The following is a 22,916-nucleotide window of genomic DNA, read 5'->3' on the forward strand; positions in this document are numbered from 1 at the left end:
TTTACATCTTTCTTTGTTGGAATATTAATTAGTGATTAGAGTGATTCTTTCGATCTACACTTATTCTCACTTATAATGTAACAGTTTTTTTTGTATTAATGTTTCTAGCTAATTCGAGAAGAGTTCAATAGAAGTCTTCTATGCTAGTTTTTGTATTGTTAAGTAACTTTAAAATATTTTTTTTAACTTTCAAATATGTTATGTAAATTCAATATTATCAAGTTATATGGTTTAATATGTCTTCTTAGATCATAAGATATACTTTTTAATTTTCATAAGATTTAAAATTTCAATTTTCACTTAAAATTTAAGTTTTCCACCTAAATTTTAATTTCCAACTTAAATTTCCCACTTATATTTTATTTTCTCCCTTATAATTTAAGTCTTCCGAGAAGACTTCTTTGAAGCTTCCTCCAAGATTTCCGAAGACTTCTTTGAAGGCTTCCTCGAAGACTTCCGAAGACTTCTTGGAAGACTTCCGAAGAATTCCTAGAAGACTTCTGAAGATTTCCCGGAAGACTTCCGAAGATTTCCCAGAAGACTTTCCAAAAGACTTCTAGTGAAAATGCTATATGTTTGAACTTATGTAATGTTTGATATTTTGTGAATTTGACTAAGTTTGCTTAGAAGTATTCTCCCTTAGTTTTAGTAAATTTGATTAATTTTTTGTGTTATTTCGTTTTGCTATTGAAGTTGTATCAATAAATTCAAGTATTTTTGGCAAGATAATATTGTAAACATGAGCCTATTTACTAAAAATTTCATTAATATCTCTTCAAATTTACAAAAGAATTCACAACTAAAAAATACACACATAAATCACAAAACATGCCATAAATAAACTTCCAGGAAGTCTTTTGGCACAATATATTTTAGAAGACTAAGACTTCTCAGAAGTCCTTCAGAGTCTGACTCATATCTGAAAAACAAGCATATCCAAACCCAGATCTGAAAAACATGCATATCCAAAAACATTCAAATGGCTTCAAAAATAGAAAATGAGTGGAAGTTTAGATATATCTACCTTTATAGAACAAAAAAAAATAGATATCCAAAATTTGTAGATTTACCTTTAAGGGAGTGGAAGATGAGACCATGTGATAAACGTTTTTGCAAAAATAAGATAATTAGTGATATGAGAGAGAAAAATGAATAATTCATATAAAGTTTGATGTTTTCAAGTTCAAAGAGATTAGAGAGAGGCTGGAGATTTTTAGTGAGAATCATTATATTTTTGTTGTTTCTGTTGCAGTTATCTGAGAGGAAGAAAGAGGAAGAAAGAGAATATGTACATTTTTTTTATATATGGAGACAAAAATTTCTATTTAGGTTAAATACTTTCTGTAAGTATTATGTCTCTAAATATACTACTCACTCAGAAGACTTTTTGGACATTAAATTTATACCCTAAACATAAATAATAAGAAAATCGAAAAAACACTTCACTAAACTTAAAATAAACTTTGAAAGTGTTTAATATACACGAAAATAAACACTTGTAGGTCAAATTTTAATTTTCCAAAAAAGTGTTAAGCTTCCAAAATGTAACCCTAAAAATACAAACAATACTACAACATATGTTACCAAATCCTAAACCAAAGAATACTATGACTCACTACATTCACCCATTTGTGTTGAAAACTTTTCAATTTTACTATATCTTAATTTATATCATTTACAAATGTATATAGTTACATGATTTCAATTTTTTCCTCATCAAAATATTTTTTAAAAATGTATAAATTACTTTTAAGATCTACAATATTAGAAAACTTACAAACCCTCCAGAAGAATTCCAGGGGTTATATTCGTAAAAATACATTCTATTTTTTTTTGTTTGGTCATAAAAAACTACTTGTAATTGCACTAGCCTTTTGAGTTAGTTTTGCATTTGATTCAAGTTGGAGTATACATTTGTGTTTAAAATCAAGTTGTAGGTCATATTTGGCAATTTCCCCTATAAAAAACATAATTGTGTTAATTTAGAAATTAACATTGAAAAACCATTGAGACCTTAATATTTTAATTTCAAAATTTACATTAAATTTTTAAAAAAGATTTTGCATTACTAAAACTATCAAACTCTCTCACATTTAAAATTATGTAATTAGTGGTTTAATTTTTCTTACATCAAATATACAAATTTTAATAAAATCATATGAGTAGGAAGTCTCAATTAATAAATATTTATACTAAATAAACTATATATACATGTCAAGATCATTTAAATTAAATTATATACCATATAAAATAAATAAAATGATTGTTTTGGTATATTTAACTGTAAAAATTATTGTAAATAAAGAAAAGTGATTATTTTGATTTATGTGCTTACTCCAGTTTAGTTATATACATATATAGTTACTCGATTTTCAATTATTGAATATATTTATTATTTCATGATATATAAATAAACACAAAATTAATAACATATATAAAAATAATTGTATACACAATGTTTATTCCACGCAATCATAACTTAGTCTTTTGTTATTTCTCTGTAGAAACATTTGTTTAATTAATTTTAATTAATTTGTTATTAAGTAAAAGGATCTAAACGCGACTTAGGAAGACACCATCAAAGGTTAAAATCAGCCAAAGGGGTGGTTTGCAATCGCTTGTCATCTTTCCTTTCTTCTGTCTTTGTAGTTTGTATACAAGATTCCGAGAAGGATGGTGGATGGTGGACCGATTTATGCTCTCTTTGACAAGAAAAGGTTACTGATATTTTACTATTTTTTCTCCTCTATTTTTTCGCTTTTGATGTCTTGGCCTATGCATTGTATCATCTGAATTTCGTATATATGTATTCAACTTTGGTTTAGTCATTTTATTATCTTAGAGGGAAAAAGAAAAGAAAAGTGAGAGATAGAGATAGAGATAGATATAGAGATAGAGATGGAATTTAAATGTTTCTAACATCAATAACTCCATGAAGAGCAAAGATCAAACATGCTAAATCTTGCAAGATCAATTTTCTGTATTTCTCCACTCTCATTTTGTGCATCCAAACTCTGTAATCAAAATAATGTGACTCTTTCTCCCAACTAAAAATGCAAGATCGGATCTGTTTGGTGCCAGTAGACAGGTCCCAAGATATTAGTCGGTTGGGACTTGACTTGCCGGATATACATATGATAAAAAAAAAAAACTAAAATGCAAGACAATGAAGTTCGGCAAACAGTGTTCAGCAAAGATCATTTTTTCTTCAGTTATTTAGCTAAAATAATATTTATTAAATTAATTAAAAGATATATTTTATTATTATTATTATTCTGTTTTCAGTAGTAAGAGTTATACATATTGATATTATATGGGTTTGTTAAGCATCCCAGGGATAACAAATATCAAACATTTTACTGTATTTGTTAAGTTTGCATGGTCCCTTTTTGCTTATCCTCCATTCGCATTGTGTGCATCCAAACTTTTCAAATTCTTTGTCTCTCTTTTGGCTATAGATATCAAAAGAATGCGACTCACTATTCCAACTGAAGCTACAAAAAAATAAGGTACGACCAAATATATCAGGGTTAAAGTCAAAGGATCCTGATCCACCTGGTGCCAAACTCTTGTATCCAAGATCATCATCCCCCGATTTACAATGGTATCCTAGCGATAAACCACCTTCAAGATTATTATGTATCACCACGGTCGTCGTCGCTTGAGATATAGTTGCACTTATGAACATAGTCATCATGAAGATAACTATGAGTTGTGTTAGAGAATCCATTTTTGCTTTTGTTTCTCTTTGTTAGATTTCTTATAATATTCTATAGTTTAAATGTTCGTATATATCGATTTATGAGCATTTAGCCGTTTTGGTAAGAACAGCCTCAATGGTGAGATATTCACTAAGTATCTTACTAATATAATAGTGTTAATTCAAGTAGAAAATACATTAAGAAACTAATCTGATTTTTTCAACTCCAATGGTGATATACTCCTTAACTATCTCATCTCTTGTATTTCATTTTTAGTGTTACTTAATTTCATTCAATTGTATCAATTTGTAATATTAATATTTGATTTTAATCCATACATAATGGATCTTGTTGGATAGGTAATTTTATTTTATGATTTACAAGAAAAAGTAAAATTAATATTAATAACATATAAATGATTATTTCAACTTTTAAACTTGGATGTATTTGATTTTAAAACAATTATTTTATTTAACCAACTAAAATAAGACAAGTGTCATTTTCCAAAGGTTCTCCGTTTTCATACGGTTCTAGCAATGGTTGTGCAGAGGATCGATTCTAATCTATTTCATGATTCTAATCTATTTCATGTAAAAAATTATTATTTATTTATTTTTATCATTTTTAAGTTTTAGATATTGTCTAAAAAACTTGCATTGGAGCTTCTCTAAGGGTATGGTCAAAACTCAAAGTCTACAAACGTCAGTTAAAAATTCAAGCAATGAGAATTATGATATTCCTTCTTTTTGTCAATAAATATTATATTCCTAGATCAACTTTATGGGATTAAAGTTCAAATTTTAAATCAAATACACTGACTTGACTAGCACAATCAACCATATTTAAAATTGTGACATGTGTTAAAATATCTCATAATAATCAAATATATAAGATAAGTTAATAAAAACGAAGATAAGTTTATAAAAAATATTTTAAAAAGTAAGAGTAATTTTATTTTATTTTAAAGAATTCTTCATATTTACAAATCCTATACCAAAAAAGTAAAATTACTTATTTTCTTTTCTAAAGTATTTGTACAATACTTTATGTAGTCCTAATTGTTCTTTCCAAAAATCACAAAGAAAATATATTTGTAAACAAATATTTGATAGTAATTATCCTTTTAAAAAATCTTAATCCAAAAAAAATTGTAAAAGAGTGATTAATGTAAATTTTTATTTATTCAAATATCAATCAAAAAGATCGTAAACTAAAGGATCTAACACGTTACTAACAAAAAATAATTGTAAAAAGAAATATTTTACATCATTATATTATAATATAATGATAATATCATCAATACTATATATCTAATAATATTATATATATGATTATGATAATATTAAAATATATTATGATAATCATCTATGAAATAAAATATCAAAAAATATATTACACTAAAAATATATATTATATATTAGTATTTTTTAATATAAAATATTATATTAGTATATATAGTACTAAAATATAAAATATTATACTATATTAGTATTAATATTGAACTATTAAATTTATTATAATACTAAAATATACTAATATTTAATATCTAACAGTAGTTAAATTAAATATTAAATATTAAATTAAAATTTGAAATATATAAATACTAAAATTTAATATTAAATTAAAATATTTGTAAAAAAGTAAATATTAATATTTAATATTTAAATGAAAATTAAAATAAGGTTTCCAAATATTTATATTTTGAAATATTTAAAGTATTTTCTAAGATACGGTTTACAAATATTTTAACATTATATTTTAAATAAGGGTTCCACAATATAAGATATAATAGTATTTATATAATTTAATTGTATTTTAATATAATAGTATTTATATAATTTAATACTACCAAAATATAAGGTTTCCAAAGTAAGTATTTTCTTCAAAATAATATTTTAGTATCATGTAGCTCATTAAAATGTATTAAATTGATACATACGATAACTCTTTGAGATATTAACGTCAAAAAATTCCTAAAGAAAATTATGTCCTAAAATATGTTAAAAAATAGAAAATCATATATATCAAAATAAAATATAAAATTAATGTCTCTAAGGTAAAAAGAAAATTATCATAAAATTTAGTCTAGACTTTTTTTTCCAAAAATAATGGTATAGACAATAATAATCATCTAAACTATAATAGGTTACCGAAGTTATAAAAATATCTAAAGTATTGGTTACTTCAGTTTGTTTCTTTCTATAGTATGACTTCGTTCTTTGGCTTTCAAAAAGTTTACAAAAAAAATATTTAAAATGTTGAAAACTAGTCACTTGTGTAAACATGAATTGTTAAAAACAGTATATATATATATGAGTTGTCTATATTTTTAAGCAATCTGTCTAATTAAAAAACTTAAACTTTAGTTATTATTTTATGTCTTTGACACCAATTAATTTAGTTAATTACAGTCAAAAGCTTTATAGAACCTATAAAATTATTTATTTCATATAACATATAAAACAAAATAAGATATATGGTTATGTCTATCAAAAATACATTTAGAAAGAAATATTTATAAAATAGATGAAAAAATAAAGAGTTTAGTGAAACGCACCAGACAAATTAATTGAAATTTCTAATAAATTTATAATAACAAATTAGTAGAAAAAACATAAAAATAAAATTTTACAAAGCTTCTAACATTTAGGAAATAAAATCTCAAGATTACAATGAATATATTATCTAAGAGATCTGCTAAATTTTGTAGAAACTAGCAACTAAGAAAACAATTATCAAAATATATAAAAATTGTCAAAAGATCTTAAACATTTTCATGTAAAACTGTAAAATAAAAATTATTTATTTTACCACAAATTAATATTTTCCATACAAAAAGTAAAATCTAATCAATTATAGAGAATCTAGAGTATTAGATTGATCAAATATTTGATATAATTACTATATTTTAAAATAGAGAAACTTTTATAATCATATAACTCATTGCGTGTTATCTCAATAAATAAATTGTTATTTATATTAGTTAAAACTCATTATTTTTTAATTTGTATATTATCTAATAAATATTATTTAAAATAAACTAAAAGTCATTAAAATATTTACTGCTATTAAATTTTAAATCCAAATAATAAACTATCACAAAATCACACATTTATTAATTGTAAAACTTTCTAAATACAAATTAAACTTAAATATTATGCATATAATTTAATTGGTTACATTGAGAATAAAAACTTTGATTGGATACATTCAAATAAAAAAGATAGGTAAAATAAATAATAAAAATAGTTACATCAGAGTATTAAGAGTTTATATAAATCATGACATATATAAAAAAATTTGAAATTAAAAAAATATGATTTACGAACAATATAAATATGTTAAAAACATAATATATACGTATATAATTGCAAACAGAGAAATAACTAAGAATTAATAATATCAAAGGCTACACATAAATAGTAAAAACAGAAAATAATATTTTAGATAAATTTCATTAAAATAAAATTTATAGAAATCAGTTATATTTTTAATTTTAAAAATATACATAAACTAAAATGAATTTTAATACAGAGAAGCTGGCTATAATATAAAATCATAAGCTAAATATAAGATAAAAATAAGTTTGATATTATCGGTATATATTGTTCATTTCAATTGTTAATATCTCTTTATTAATAAAAGTTTCTAAATATCATGATAATTACATATTAAGATATTGTTTTAAAACTAATAGTATATATATATCAGTAGAATAGGTTAATGTTTATTAAGTATCTTACATATAATGATAATAAAATATATCAGTAAATTTATATTTAAAAAAATTAAATAATAATATTAATTAAACTAATGACTTGTTCTAAAATCATGGAGAATAAGATAAGTGATATCACTCAAATTACCGTAAGGAGTGATTTGTACTCTCTCAAATAAGAGGTCGAGTTATAGCACTTTGGGATCGAATTCACATGGAGCTAAGGCACACAAAAGATTTAGTAGTTATGTGGTTAAGCTAGGCAACCATGTTTAAATGTAAATAGCAGTGGTGTGAGCAAGGTAATTGCTCGGTTGATCGATTGGGTTTTGAAACAAATATGAAAAGCGTAGGGTTTCTATTCAGACAATCATGATTATATAGATATAGAGACTAAGTGTATGTTGGATATTCTAGAACTCAACTAAAGAATATATAGTCGATCAACTTTCGTATTTTTAGACGATCTATTGCCAGATATAAGACTTCAGATGTCACTTGTTGGTCTTGATAAAGTGTCGATCGATACCAATTATAGATTGTTGATCAATACACCTTTCATCCCGTCGATCGATGCAACTACTGAGTTGTCGATCACATTCCTTCTAGCAAGCTTTACCGTACGGGTTTGGCTTGTTCACTAGGTTAAACTAAATCAGCTGTCTCTTGTTTCTAGCAATCATAGCACAATGTAAACTAGATCAGAAAAATGACCATGCTTTCGCTTGCGCCCTAATATCTATAGACAAGGTTCTAGTTAGCTACTCTAGAACACAAGCATTAAAGAACAATTCAATTGATTGATATCATAACACTTAGCAATTCTATATTTTGGACTAATCTCTCATAAATATATGAACTCTAAATCTAACAAAGAGAACTATTCAGACATTGCTAAGCAATTCATAACAACACAATAGTAAAACTGCATAAAATAGATAAGAATAGAAAAACTTAGAGTTTCAATCACAAATCTCTGAAAGAGTCTTGGATCTTTTCTCCAAACCTAAAACTCTAAGTATTTTGATGTGTAAGAAAGTATGAAAAGAACATAAATATTAGGTTAAAACTCATCACAGGCAATTTGGTAATTCTTGTGGAACTTGGCCTTTAAATCGGCTGGAACCAACAAGTGAGCAATAGGTGGCAGCGTTTGTGGCTGCCGATAATAAAGTAGCGGTTCACCATTGTGCGTTTTTAGTAACAAAGGTAGACATTACTACCATGAGTGTTACATCCAAGGTTCCATCGACTTCATCTTCGGTCGTGCAACTTCCATTTTCAATGTACGTTTTCCCACTAACACATTCTATATAACATAGACCGCCAATAACATACCACATTTTAACATTTTTTCAACTTCTTACAGAACTGTGAGATCTTTGTGGTATCGGACAAGAGGGTGAAACCATACGGATCAATCACAGCACACCACAGAGAAAACGCAGACGAAAACACGGGTTATGTGTTCATAAGAGGAAAAGTGTATGGAATCGACGACGTTTACTTAGGCCGAGCCAAAGGACCTTATTCTCGAGTCATCTTTGCCAAGACTTACTTGTCCAAGACCGTTGTCCCTAACGGTTGGACTAACTGGAGCTACGACGGCTCGACCAAGTTAGTCTTTAATTGTTATATTTCACGTAATTGGCAATGTAATTATTATTCATGTTTATACTAATATTCTTGAGACTTTTGATCAGGGATTTATACCATGCGGAGTATAAGTGTCCTGGACCAGGTGCTGATAGACAACGTACGTAGATCAGATTGGGCTAAAGAACTTACCAAACAAGAAGATGAGTCTTTCTTGTCCATTGATTTTGTTGATGGAACTTATTGGCTCCCTGTTTTGCTTCAGCAAGCGTCTTAGTTCTCGCGTTTGGCTTTTGGTGTCTCGCGTTTTGGTGTGGCTTGGGCAAAAAACATAAGAAGAATGTCCTTTTTTCTTCAACAAGTTTCTATACGAAATAGTTTTCTTTTTTTTTGTTTTACTCTTCACTCCACGGAAACAATATTTGTTTTCAAAACCTAAATTTTTTGATATATATGTATATATATATATATATATAATATATATCCATAACTAAATATTAATGTATAAAATTTAGCGGAAGAAAATAAAAATAGACATAAAAATATTACATATTTATCTTTGAAAACATTAACACATTTACCACTTATTAACCACAAACATGTAAAACAAATTTATCTCTGTTTAGTTTTTTACATTGTTGTAAATTAGTTTATTGCATACAAATATTGGTTTGAAGTTTTCTTTTAAAAAAATATTAGTTTGAAGTTTTCTTGATTTACTTCTGTCCTGATCTTCTTTCCGGTACCTCTATCTAATAATTAACATGCTCTCTATGAGCAATCTACGTCTTTGGCTTTTTACATCCAATAATTCATTCAATATCATAATTTTACAAATTCAATCAAACAATAAAAACAGTAAAAGACAATTGAGCATGTAACACATAAACATCATTCTAAATCTGTGCATAACACCGGAAAATAGTTTAAATAATCAAATTTACTTACACTTTAGTTTGAGAATAAGCGATCTTACTATTTACTTATACTGATATATATAGTTTTAAATCTAAAATGACATAAATGACTACAACATTGATTAGATATTCTAATCAAAATGAAATTGTGAAAGTATGATCCTAATTGTCATTTGAATCAAGTAAAGCTTCTCAAAATTATCGTTATTTACATAATCACAAAATAATATTCTTAATTGATACTTACATAAAAGTGAAGAAATCTAATCATATGAATTAGCAATGCCAATCACATATGGGTTTGCAGCTCTGTGTTTAGCAGAAACCTATGAATTTTCAAGAGCTCATCAGGTGTTCTAATGCTTGATAATATGTTAGAAATGTTCTAACTACAAAAAAAAAAAAGAGATTATAGAGATTCCCATACCGTTCATCGGTTTCTAGACATTACCTTTTTGAAATTAGACATTAACTTTTTATGGTACATTAATGTACTGAAGATGAATCCTAGCAACAAATATACTTGCAGACATAGACACATATATATCCACCACAACATAAACGTCACGGTAAGACTTAAGAGGATTAGGCACATTCCAAAAAGTATAGCAAGATCCAATAATGGTTTTAAAATGGTTTATAGATGCCTTTACTTACTTTGGTGAAGGGAGTCTAAAGTGCCATATTAACTGAATCCCCTTGTGGGTGCTTCCTTTGTAATTTTTTGTTTCAGTCTCTTGTTTTGCTTATCTTTTTTCCGGTATTTCCCCTCAAAGCTTCTTCCGGACTGAATCATCCCAGCTATATCAGAAACCACACCTATATATAACACATAAAATTACATTCTTTTTTTTGTAAACTGCTTGCATAAAATTACTTACTTCCCAGATATAAAGTTGGAACAAAGAACTTAGTAACAGATATGTGTGTGTTTTAATTGCTATCGTTTTGATATATAATAATTAATTTCTTAATAACTTAATAGAGTCAACCAAAAAACAAAAGTCAAAGAAATTTCTTTTTGGTAGCTAAGAGCAATGCAATCAACGTAAAAATGGATTTGATAATGAATTCATATTAAGTATAACTTGGCTTTATGTTACAAACCAGACACGATTAAATCGCTAGTTTTCATGAGGGCGATGAGTAAAGAAAGTTGAATTATCAACCCGTGTAAAACATTTTCTACTTAAAGTGAAGTTATGATACCATTATGCCAAGCGTTAAATATTATAACACAACTTTAAAACTAAAGTTACATTCGTAATTAACTCACCTGGAAATTATCCAACAACTTTCTTGCTTTTCTTCCAATGTTTACAGAATGCTTCACTTGAAAAGCATGAGTATAGTCCAATGACATCTTCAATTTGTTTCCTGCAAAAATGATCACATATAACTTAGGTGAAATAGAAGAAAAATGATGCAAGAGAGACATGGAGAGCAGGGAAGGATGGAGTTCATGAGTTTTATGCTAGATTTTTCCATAGGGCCTTAGAACCGAAGGAATTTAAACCTCTGATTTGCTTGTCAGATTTTAGAGATATATAGGAGTATGGGAAGAAAGGCCGTGGATGAGGAAGGAAGGATCGTGGGGGTGTAACTGTTACGATTTACCATAGCATTTATCTTGTTTTAATTAATACTAGACTTTGACCTTCAAAGTATGTTGAAAAGTATGTTGATATTTGTTTTCATGTAATTATTAGGGTTTAGCAAAATGAATCTGAGGAACATAACCGATACCGATCCGAAAATATAGTACCAAACTCGAACATAAATTGATTAAATATTCGAATTATTCAAAATTTTGTTATTTAGAGAACCGAATCTGATCTGAACAGAAGTATTCGGGTACCCGAATTTATCTAAAATAGATTTATATACTTATATATATATTAATTATTTTTAGATTTAACGTATATAAAACATCAAGAATGATACTTTTAAATTGGTTTAAATACTTGAAAATATATATAAATAGTCAAAATTAAATATCTGAAATAGTTAAAGTATACTCAAATCACCAAAAATACTTAAAATAATTATTGATTTCGTATCCAAAATTTTAAATCAAGCCAATTGATATGTTAAGCTTAGGTATTCTCACATATTTTATTCAAATTTATAGGTAATATATTATTTTATTTATAGATTTTGAGAAATTTAAAATATAAAATGTTTTAAAACTTTAAAAATAATTTAAATGGGTTATCCAAACCTGGATCAAACCCGCAAAGATCCGAATCAAACTCAAACCAAAATTTAGAAACATCCTAATAGGACTGAAATCTTTGATCCCAAAAACCTGAAACTCAAACCGATCACAAACAAACCCGTATGGGTATCCGAAAGCTCATCCCTAGTCATTATTATATGTCGTATATTGTCATCATAAATTAATCAAATTTTATACGTACCATCATATAAGTAATCATATAATTAATAGTATTTTATATGTACCATCATATAAATAGTTACATATATTATATTTTTAAAATTTAATATGAAATATAAAAACCATAATTTGAGTTGGTATTTTAAATTGGGCTTTGTATTGTATTTTTCTTATATATACTGACAACGTTTTTCTTATAATGGTTATTGAAAAATAGTTTAGTAAAAATCTATTTTTGAATATATGTATATTCTTGAATCAATTTTTGATATAAATCAACTTTGAATTATTATTTTGATTTGAAATATGTATATAAAGTTTAAATTTTGTTTTATGGTTAGATTAGACAAAAAAAAAGTTTTAGGCAATTAGTTGACCCATGTTCTTATATTTTAAAACTGGTCCGGATATATAGTTTTTTATAATATGATGGACTTTCAATTTTTTCTTAATAACATAAGCTCATTATTTTTTTTTCTTAATACTACTATCCTTGTTTCCAAACAAAATTAATTTGTTTTTTAAAAGACTACAATCCATGTTTCTAAACACTCCAATTTTTTTAATAGTCCTATTCAAGTCTCCAAATACTCTAATTTTGTACTTGAGTTTTAATAATATAGATGCTCTTATTTTTTGTAAAATGTTAATTATGTGTAAAATTTTGATTGGCCAAGTGACTTGTGTTTTAGTATATACAGGATTTTTTGTAGAGTGATTAGAAATTCTTATGTTGTTCGCACACGTTTCATAAGATATTCCATTTTAATATTATACTTGATGATAATCTGCGCCTGAGCAGAGTGAATTTAAAAAAATATATATTATACTTAAATATTATAAATAATATAAATTTTGTCATCAATAACCTTTTTATATTTGATTAGAGGTGGACATTCGAATACCACTTGGCTCGGTTCGGATCCTTGAGGATTTGGTTCGGTTCAGATCTTTGCGGGTTTGGTTCGGGTTTGGGTTCGGATAACCTATTTAATTTTTTTTCAAAAATTAAAGTTCATATATACTTTAAACTTTTCAAAATCTAAAAATAAAAATAATATATAACATATAAATTTGAATAATGTATGCCAAAATACTTAAAACTAACATAAAATTAGTTTAACTTAAATATTTGGATAGGAAATCAATAGATATATCAAGTATTTTAGGTATTATAAGTATCATTTAGCTATTTTAAACATGTACTTATAACTATTTATATATATTTCCAAGTATTTTGGACAACTTAAAAACGCCTTATATATCTTGTATATTCTTTTAGATATTAAATTTTTGAAAATAATTAATATATTTAAGTATATAAATCTTGTTCGGATATATTCGGATATATTCGGATATATTCGGTATATTCGGATACCTAAAATATTATGGTTTGGATCGGGTTCGGTTCTGGTTCTCTAGATACCAAAATTTTGAATCCATTCGGATGTCTAACAAATTTTGGTTAAAGTTCAGTACTATTCTTTGGATTGGCATTGGTCCGGTTTTTATGGATTCAGATTTTTTTTTCCCAACCCTATATTTTACTGTGAAAAAATTGTAAAAGAAGATGATGGTGGTTGATATTGATTTTGGGTATGCAACAATTTTTAAACCAAAACACATTTTACCATGTATGTGGCCCATTTCGTAAATCATTAAAAACTGTTCTATGCCCATTTAAGAAAATTAATATGGTTCATATTGGTTCTAGGCAAATTTCAAAATTAAAATATTAAGGTCTCGATACTCTTTCAATGCAAATTTTAAAATTAACATATTTATGTATTTTTAAATGGTACATAGTTATTTAAACGATATATATATATATATATATTAAATAATAATTCAAATTAATGCAATTGTATGATCATTTGTATCTTGTTATAACAAAAAATTTAAGTCATTGATCACAAAATTTTGAAAGGGATTTTTAACATTTTTTTTAATTTAAAGTTGTTTTAAAATTTTCAAAATATAACATATAAGAAAAAATCTGATTTTTTTTATTTTATGGTTAATGTGATTGTTTAATTTCTTTTAATAATACAAAATCAAACAAAAATGAGGAAAGATGCAAAATTGTTATCAAATATTTATTATTCACAATCATTAACTATTATATATATGTTAATCATATTAGGTAATTACGCAGCTTTTATTTAAGAAAATAATACATGTTTTTTATATTTTAGGTTAATATAATATTCTCTAGTAATTGGATTTTGGACTAATATTTTTTTAATTGATTATTAAGCTATCACGTAAGCTAAATTGTTATCTTAATTAAGTGATATCTAAGCATGATTTTTTTAATTAGTACAAATTTAAGGTTATAATTTTTTTAATGATCCTAAACTAATAACTTAGCTAAGTTATAAATCATTTTTTTCCAATTTAAAATATTTTCCCGGATAATTGATTGAATTAACATGAACGATCCCAACGAAAAGTAGTGTGATTTGTGAATAGGGTTTATTTATATGGTTATTCATACATGTAAATAATGAATCACAAAGAAAATATAATGTACTTGCTTTTCATGTCACGTAGCACATAAGTAAGTAGCCCTAGCTTAGTTCAAGCTAAGAAGAGATTTTGTATGAATATTTAATTACTTCAAATTTTTAAAATCCACCACCTGCACCACCACCACCGCCAAATCCTCCTCCAGCTCCCCCACCTGCACCACCCCCAAATCCTCCGCCTGATCCTCCACCAAATCCCCCGCCGAAACCTCCACCGTGACCCCCGCCTGCGCCACCACCGAATCCTCCGCCAGCTCCTCCACCAGCGCCTCCTCCGAATCCTCCCCCAGCACCACCACCAAATCCTCCTCCAGCACCGCCGCCTAATCCTCCACCACTACCACCACCTGCGCCACCTCCGATACCTCCACCATGTCCTCCTCCTAGACCACCACCAGCACCTCCTCCAGCACCACCGCCAATGCCTCCACCGTGGCCTCCTCCTAGTCCTCCACCAGCGCCACCGCCAATACCTCCACCACCTCCAGCACCTCCTCCTGCACCACCGCCAATACCTCCACCGTGGCCTCCTCCAAGTCCTCCACCAGCACCTCCTCCCGCACCACCTCCTAGACCACCACCAGCACCTCCTCCTAGTCCTCCACCAGCACCGCCTCCTGCACCACCTCCTAAACCACCACCAGCACCACCACCTATACCTCCACCGTGGCCTCCTCCTAGTCCTCCACCAGCACCTCCTCCAGCACCACCGCCAATACCTCCACCGTGACCTCCTCCTAGTCCTCCACCGACACCGCCTCCTGCACCACCTCCTAGACCACCACCGGCACCTCCACCAATACCTCCACCGTGGCCTCCTCCAAGTCCGCCACCACCACCTAATCCTCCACCGGCACCACCTCCAGCCCCACCACCAATACCTCCACCGTGGCCTCCACCAATGCCACCTCCTAAACCGCCACCATGGCCTCCTCCTACACCACCACCAAAACCTCCACCGGCACCTCCACCGCCACCAATTCCTCCTCCAAAACCTTTGCCGCCACCAAAACCAAAGCCAAGTCCACCGCCTCCCAACGTCTCCTTCTCAAATCTCCTACACTCCACAACCCCAATCACCACGACTACAAGCATCAAACTCAAAAACCCAAAAGATACCTTCCCCATATCTTTGATATATTTGGTTTAGTATCTTGTTTAATGACTAGTATACAATTGTGATAGCTCACTTGAACTAGCTACTAACTCTATATATACTATATACTAAGTAGATGGAGCATTTATGAGATATGGTTGAGAGAGGCCTTCAACATCTTATTTCCTAACATCTCCTTTCCTGCACACCGTTTCTCCGCATGTTCTCATGTCCCAGTCTCTCATGTTCATTTTCTTCTTCTACGAAGCAATAAATGAGTGACACCCAAGTGTCTTTTTTATATTAATCTCCTATTCCTATCATAACATGTCATCCTTTATTTAATTCCATGTTTACTAATTTACTACTATTTCATATTGTATACATCATTACAGCTTGTGTATCTAACGCGCAGAGAAAATTCAAAACATATTACAGCTAGTTCGAAATAAAACTATAGACAGTGGGGGATCGAAGGTGATGATGCAATTAAATTTCAAGAACATCATACGTCTCTTTTACATTATAGAGCTTCTCAACTACTTTGGATTTGGTAGCCACATTAAATGCAGAATCCCCCACTATCATTTTCATTATTAATCACTCTACTAACCAGTACTAACTAGTAAGTCGTAATCCGTAACTGGAATATGTCACTTATGCAGCCCTTACATAACAAATGTGATATATTTTGCTTTAGAGATTTAATGGTAATTTACATGTCAATATCCTACTTAAATATTCAAATGTATTGTTCTTTTTCGATTGAAATTTAATTTTAACAAGAATAAGTAGTTAGCTTTGTGGACCTGTAAAATAGTATCGATATATTCGTAGTTCAAAAAGAAGAAAGTCAAGTTATCCACATATCATAACATCTTTGACCGACAAATGTTTTCTTTGAAAATAGAAATCAGCTCGCTGCCGAGATCAGCTCCGGCCACCGCGGGGAGATTTACTTGAAATAACTTACCTTGTGACAGTTGATAAAGATTAGTAAATTAATCTCTTTTGTTTTCGCAGTCTTTTGCTTCTCTTGGAGTTATCGATACACAGTGGAAACCAAAGAGAAAACAAGTCTTGCAGACTATAAATATTGTTACGCGTACTTTTCCGGCGAGATAAACGCAAACAATCTCCACTTCTCTACTAGTCCACCAGAAACAAAATAAAACTCTCTATCCTACACATACAATGATACAAACTATATATCTAGTATCATGTCGACTTATACGTGTGACTACTATATCATAATCAACATCATGTCATGCCGCCGCTACCACTAGCGGTTGACAAAGAACGTAAACGGGGAGTTCGAGAATGATGAGGAAATACGAGCGTTATGACTCTCGTATGTATTGATCCTCATCGTTCATGAGCATAAGCAGGACCATATCTAAGAACTTGAGAACCATAAACATTTATTAAGAATTTTATAAAATCTTTTCTTTCATTATTTGAGGACTATTCTTATAGTATAAAAAATCTACAAAAGTTTTGAAGGCCGAAAAGTCAATATTCATTAAGCTTTGTCCAAATCCGTCCATGAGCTTAAAAATCTTACGACATGCGCTTAGACGGTTAGACCTAACCCTTCATGGCTCCTCCACCTGCTGCTATGGAACATGTCTCGGACGAGCCCTGGAGGCAGACCTTGACCTGGGGCTGGGCACGCCACTTCGAAACACCAAAATCAAGACATAACATGACCAGGGAAACCAAAACATGAAAAGTACAAAAATAAATGTAAATGTAAGAGCACCTCCAATGAAGGGTTCTAAACATTTATATGTGTATATATATATATTATATAGGTGTATGTAAAAAAAAAATACATATATATATAAGTTTATGTAAGTGCACATAGAACCCTCCATGTTCTTAACATTTTTACCAATAAAAGTGTATGTAAGTGCACATAAAATACATATATATATATATAAGTGTATGCAGTGGCGGATGTAGAAACTTTTTGGATCGGGGGCACAAATATTTAAAATAATATATATAATTTAATAACATATTTTTATAAAGATTAAATAATATGTATGATTAAAATAAACTATCAAAAGTAAGTTCAAAGTATATAGTACATTTAAATTGGTATCCTATAGCATACATAAACTATAACTAAACACAAATTTTAAAAGATTTTGGATTTTAATATTTATTTTTAAAATTATTTTAGTTGTTTTGTATTGTTTAAATGTTTTATCCAAGGGTGTTAATTAAATTTACTAGTAGTGTAAATTAGTGTAAATATATAAAATGAGTTAGATTAGTTGTTGAAACAAAATAGAAAGGAAATAGTTGGTTGAAAAAAGCAAACAAAAAATCTATATAAACGTGTTAACAAAGTAATACACGAAGAGATGACATCTCCATACATTACGTCTAATACTCGATGGAATGAGAAAATAAAATTGAAAGAAAAAAGAAGGAAAAGGTAAAAAAAATAGACGTACAACGGAAGAATCAAACTGTCACTCTAAAATTTAATGGAGACACTATAAGCAACTGAGCAAATTAAGTGATAATGTTTAGGCTGGAAACAAATATTATCTAGAATTAATCGGGGGCACGTGACCCCGTAGTCATTAACGTGCATCCGCCCCTGAGTGTATGTAAGTTATTAACATTTTTACCAATAAAAAAAAAAAATGTAAGGGTAGTATCGTAGTTTTATGACATCGCGGATCGGGCTTTTTGAGCTAAAGATTATTATTGATTATTGTCAAGCCCATTGGGCTTAATAACCAAACTAGACGCCATTTTCAATTTCAATTTTAAAATGAATCACCCGGGAAAGCAGAAGTAGTCGAATGTCCCGGCGGCGATCACAGTAACGGCGAATCTAGGGTTTTGAAATCGGCAACTGAGAGCTTCCGATGGGGGATTCAATCGGAGACTCGCTAATTGAAATCGACGACAAGGAAGAAGTTGAAGACCCGTTTCTAGCCTTCATCGACTACGCCAGAGCGGTGATTTCACCGGAACAAGACGAAATCGAGGAGGAGGAGGAGGATGTGAGGAAGAAGAATCCAAGCGAAGCCGTGACTGAGGTGAGCGGTCCAGGCTGGGGATGGATTGCCTCGCGTGTATTGAAAACATGCACTGCTTATTCGAGCGGTGTCACTGCCGCCATTCTCCTCTCCGATCTCTCTCAGGTGCCGCTGCTCTCTCCTACTTCGGTTTTGGATCTTTTCTAAGCATGGGGAGGTGGAAAGCTTCGATTTTGATGAAATGTTGTTGTTTTTGATGGTTAGGGGTGGCATGAGCAAAACAAACCGGGGATGTCTAAGAAGAAGCCTGAGCTCATTGATCAGTTGAATAAGAGTCATAGAAGAAGAAGACTCGCTAATACTGTTACTATAGACTCTATTTACGAGAAGAATTTTCTGTCCATGAATAGTGTTTTGGAAGCTGTTGTTATCAAGGCTGATCTCCTTCCTGGTATCTTACTACTCCTGAATATATTCTCGTTTCCAGTGCGCTCGCTGATGTGGTTTATTCATTTGGAGATGTTTTTTTTTTCAGGTACAAACATATTCATGCTTACGCTAGGGGATTTTTGGAGCTCCAACACTATTGATCTCTATCTACATCGCAGGTATGCTTATTCAGTAGAGATGAATCATAGTGTTATACTGAGATGGATTTGAGTGCTTGTTTATGTCTGTATAGAGATTCTTATAAGTTTGTATTGTAATGCTTTATTGCTATGTCTTTGTGCTTATTCAGTAGAGATGAATCATAATATTGTATTGAGATGAGTTTGAGTGCTTGTTTATATGATGTCTTTTATAGAGATTCTTATAAGCTTATGATACTTTACTGCGTAGGTATTATGAGTTGGTGGAAACACCAAATGGGATACTTAGGAAAGGCAGAGAGGTTCTGATCACTGGATGCTACCTTCGTACCGCTAGAGAAGGATGTGGCGTTCCACGGTTACTTCCAACAGAATATCTTGTCATTTTGCTAGATGAGGTTATTGTTTTTTGCCAATCTTAGAAATGCAGTCTTGGATTTTCCTGTTGTTAGTTTCCGATTCTTATTACCTGACTCTCGAATACTGCAGGACGAAGAAGAAGATGCAATCTTTATAGTAGCTCAGCTTTGTTCCGATACTTTCTCATCTGTTTCTCTTGATGATTTCAACAATGGAACTTCATACTCTTTGTATGCTAGGTAAGAGATTTATACTTGCGTCTGATGTCACTCAATGCTGGTATTGGTAGAAGTAACTTCAGTTAACACACGTAGTTGCAAACACTATTACAGTGATTAAGCTATCGGATCAAAACCTTGTGGAAGTAATGGCTAGTAATATCATTCCAAGTCTTGCAGTTTCATAGGAAAATTATAGAAAGATGTGTAAAGTACCTCGTCAGAAATAGATGCACAAAATAAATTTTTTGAGAGATTGAGTGGTTACCGTGGCTTAACGTCTATTGGTTTTCTCCTCTTGGTTTGAGTGTAGGATTGAATCTATAGGTCCTCTGGAATCTGAACTCAAGTTTAGTACTGCGCATAGAAGGCAAATTGCACTTGTAGATGCTGACGGCGTTCGGTTAAATTTTATCTTATGGGGAGAGCAAGTCATCGTGGCAAACCTCATGAGGTAAGCTCCTGTTTTGGTGCTTCTATCTGAACTTATTAACCAGTCCGTTTCTAAAAAAAAAACCATTTTTCAGTGTGGGAAGTATGCTTGGGCTTGAGAGGCCTTATATTTCTAGTCTCGAAGAGAGTGCAATGGAAGGAAAAGATGAGTTCTGCCTCGAATATGGTAGCGCAACACATCTCTATATAGTGCCGTCAACCTTACAAGAGGAAACGGTAGATGCATTTCTTTTGTTTCTCTTTTTTCTTGTGCCAATTTTTTTCATCGGTTTCTGATATCACTAATGTGGAGTGAGTTGTTTGTTCTTTCAGGTTTGTGTATCATTATCCCAGAATCAGTGTCAAGGATCTAAACTGCTTGGTTCAGTAGGAGTTTCGCAGGTGACATTGCCTCGTGACGCTGAGGGGTCTATAGACTTCAGCAATTATCCTTTTCGGGTGAGTGGAAGTTAACATCCCATTTGATTAAGCATAATATTACTGATGGTCGGGTCTGAAAATTATTTGAGAATATATTGCTTTGCTGCATCTGTTAATATACCTCTCATTGGTTGAAATTCTGCAGACGAATATAACGGACTGTCGCGACAAAACCACTGGCATCAGTCTCTATGGCGTTGTAACAGATATATTCTGTGATCCAAATGCCACAGGAGTGGTGTTTTCTTTGAAAATTGAGGACACAACTGGAGCAATATGGACTAGGCTCCACTTTAATACTTACTGGTATCAAATCGCTTCATAAATTCCGAAACAAAATCTAAAATGTCAATTTTTGGATGAGTTATTTTTTTCTTCTGTGATATGATTTGGCAGGTCGTTGGGAAGGTTAGGACTTGGTCATGTCGTATACGTTTCAGGGTTATCCTGCAAAACCACAAAAGAGAATTTGTAAGCGTTATCAATAAGTAATGAGTAGATATTGGTTTAATCACTTTATTGCTTTAGCTTAAAGATTGTTTTGGTTAAGCAGCCTTGAGGTGTTATGGCATGAGGGGAACGAGAAAGCTACATTCATCAACCTAAGCTGCTTACCTGCATTTCTAACCTCTTCTTGTCTTCACAAAGTCTCTACCCTCTCCCAAATTTCAAAACAGAGAAAACCTGCAATCAACGTTCGTGTCAGCTTCTAAATAAATTTTCCTTTGTGCATCATCTCTCTCTCTCACTGCATGTTTCTTTTGGCAGATTTGTCGGGTGAAGCTGGATGAGATTGACCAATGCCATAGCATAAACACGAGATTATCACACAGCGTTTGCGGCCATTTCATAGACGAAGAATCGCCACCACACGGAGGGAATCTGCATTGTAGCTTCTGCCGGGTAACCTTTAATAGTAACGGAGGATCAGAGGTAGTCAGAACGTTCCACATAATGATAACACTCGCAGACGAGGAAACCACCAAACTGTACGCATGGTGTACGGGTCAGTCAGCATCAGCTATACTTCAGATATCTCCTGACGAATTCTGTGATCTCCCTGAGGTAAAACAAAACAAATCTCTTTTTGTATGTTTGGTAATAAAAGTTGTTTTATTGATGGCAGGAAAAATAAATGAAAAGGGTAAAATTAATGTTGCAGGATGATCAGCTAATGTATCCATCTTCATTGGAGAACGAGTGGTTCCTAGTGACCTTAGCTAACAGCGGTGGCCGGAGTTTGTCTCATAAAATGGAGGCGACTTGCTGGGAAATCACCCGCGCTCTCAAGATTTAAGCTCTACCAGTCAAGATTTCAGAGGGATCTGTATTTATAAAATGTTTGTTTTAATAATTTATTTTTCTTTTAAACCCTGATTTCTTCTTTTATTATAAATTATGAAAAATATTATATCAACAAGAGTCAATTCTATATGATGTAAAAATTTGCACCGTATTAAAAATTTAATGTAATTTTTTTAAAAATTCATTTATTTAGTAACTAATGAAACTTCTAAACCTATCCGTATTAAAATGTAATGTAAGTTTTTAAAAATTAATTTATATACAGTAGTAACTATTTAAACTTGTAAACCTACATAAAACATTAGTAAATTATTAAACTACTAGATTAAAATGATTTTCGTTAATATTTTAATTTTGTGTCATGGCTAAAAAGAAAAAGAAAGAGGTTGTTTGACTTTAAGAACGTGCCTTTGATATCGTCTCTGTTTACTTTTGATTGCATTCGGACGAGTACGGTGGGGGCCCACACTCCCACCTTCTCTTGTCCGTTACTATTTCGCTTACCACTGTTTTCAGCTGTTGTAATTCAAGGGCTGTGATCGTCTTCGACTCAGTCCAACGGCCAGGATGTAAACAGATCATAAGACATTAGGACAGTGTTGTGATTCGTTGAT

General features: G+C 30.6%; 3 protein-coding genes across 4 annotated transcripts; 1 reads left to right on the forward strand and 2 right to left on the reverse strand.

The window, feature by feature from the left end:
• Positions 1 to 203: 203 nt before the first annotated feature.
• LOC103839551 (S-protein homolog 2-like) lies at positions 204 to 5,133 on the reverse strand. Its single transcript, XM_033278888.1, has one exon. It carries the CDS (start codon positions 3,728 to 3,730, stop codon positions 3,323 to 3,325), a length of 408 nt encoding a protein of 135 aa, XP_033134779.1. The 5' UTR covers positions 3,731 to 5,133; the 3' UTR covers positions 204 to 3,322.
• A 9,824-nt stretch (positions 5,134 to 14,957) lies between these two features.
• Positions 14,958 to 15,986, reverse strand: LOC103839542 (glycine-rich cell wall structural protein). The gene has a single exon (XM_033276412.1). The coding sequence runs from the start codon at positions 15,984 to 15,986 to the stop codon at positions 14,958 to 14,960; it is 1,029 nt and encodes a 342-aa protein (XP_033132303.1).
• A 1,736-nt stretch (positions 15,987 to 17,722) lies between these two features.
• LOC103839532 lies at positions 17,723 to 22,476 on the forward strand. 2 transcript variants are annotated; one of them, XM_009116037.3, is made up of 13 exons: positions 17,723 to 19,121; positions 19,221 to 19,407; positions 19,492 to 19,564; positions 19,797 to 19,944; positions 20,036 to 20,145; positions 20,438 to 20,578; positions 20,652 to 20,793; positions 20,890 to 21,015; positions 21,143 to 21,303; positions 21,394 to 21,468; positions 21,551 to 21,692; positions 21,766 to 22,062; positions 22,160 to 22,476. In XM_009116037.3, the coding sequence occupies exons 1-13, from the start codon at positions 18,843 to 18,845 to the stop codon at positions 22,292 to 22,294; spliced, it is 2,016 nt and encodes a 671-aa protein (XP_009114285.1). In that variant the 5' UTR covers positions 17,723 to 18,842; the 3' UTR covers positions 22,295 to 22,476. The 2 variants fall into 2 exon arrangements, with proteins under 2 accessions (XP_009114285.1, XP_033134172.1); XM_033278281.1 differs by having other exon boundaries at positions 19,221 to 19,564.
• Positions 22,477 to 22,916: the final 440 nt, after the last annotated feature.

Source organism: Brassica rapa, chromosome A01, assembly GCF_000309985.2.
Source record: "Brassica rapa cultivar Chiifu-401-42 chromosome A01, CAAS_Brap_v3.01, whole genome shotgun sequence".
NCBI classification, from domain to species: Eukaryota; Viridiplantae; Streptophyta; class Magnoliopsida; order Brassicales; family Brassicaceae; genus Brassica; species Brassica rapa.

What these genes read in the sequence shown, in the direction of transcription:
- LOC103839542 (XM_033276412.1), bottom strand. Translation starts at nt 15,986, where the DNA reads ATGGGGAAGGTATCTTTTGGGTTTTTGAGTTTGATGCTTGTAGTCGTG.
- LOC103839551 (XM_033278888.1), bottom strand. Translation starts at nt 3,730, where the DNA reads ATGGATTCTCTAACACAACTCATAGTTATCTTCATGATGACTATGTTC.
- LOC103839532 (XM_033278281.1), top strand. Translation starts at nt 18,843, where the DNA reads ATGGGGGATTCAATCGGAGACTCGCTAATTGAAATCGACGACAAGGAA. An exon ending in TCCTCTCCGATCTCTCTCAG is followed by an intron (nt 19,122 to 19,220) that starts GTGCCGCTGCTC and finishes TTTGATGGTTAG; the next exon opens with GGGTGGCATGAGCAAAACAA. An exon ending in AATTCTGTGATCTCCCTGAG is followed by an intron (nt 22,063 to 22,159) that starts GTAAAACAAAAC and finishes TTAATGTTGCAG; the next exon opens with GATGATCAGCTAATGTATCC.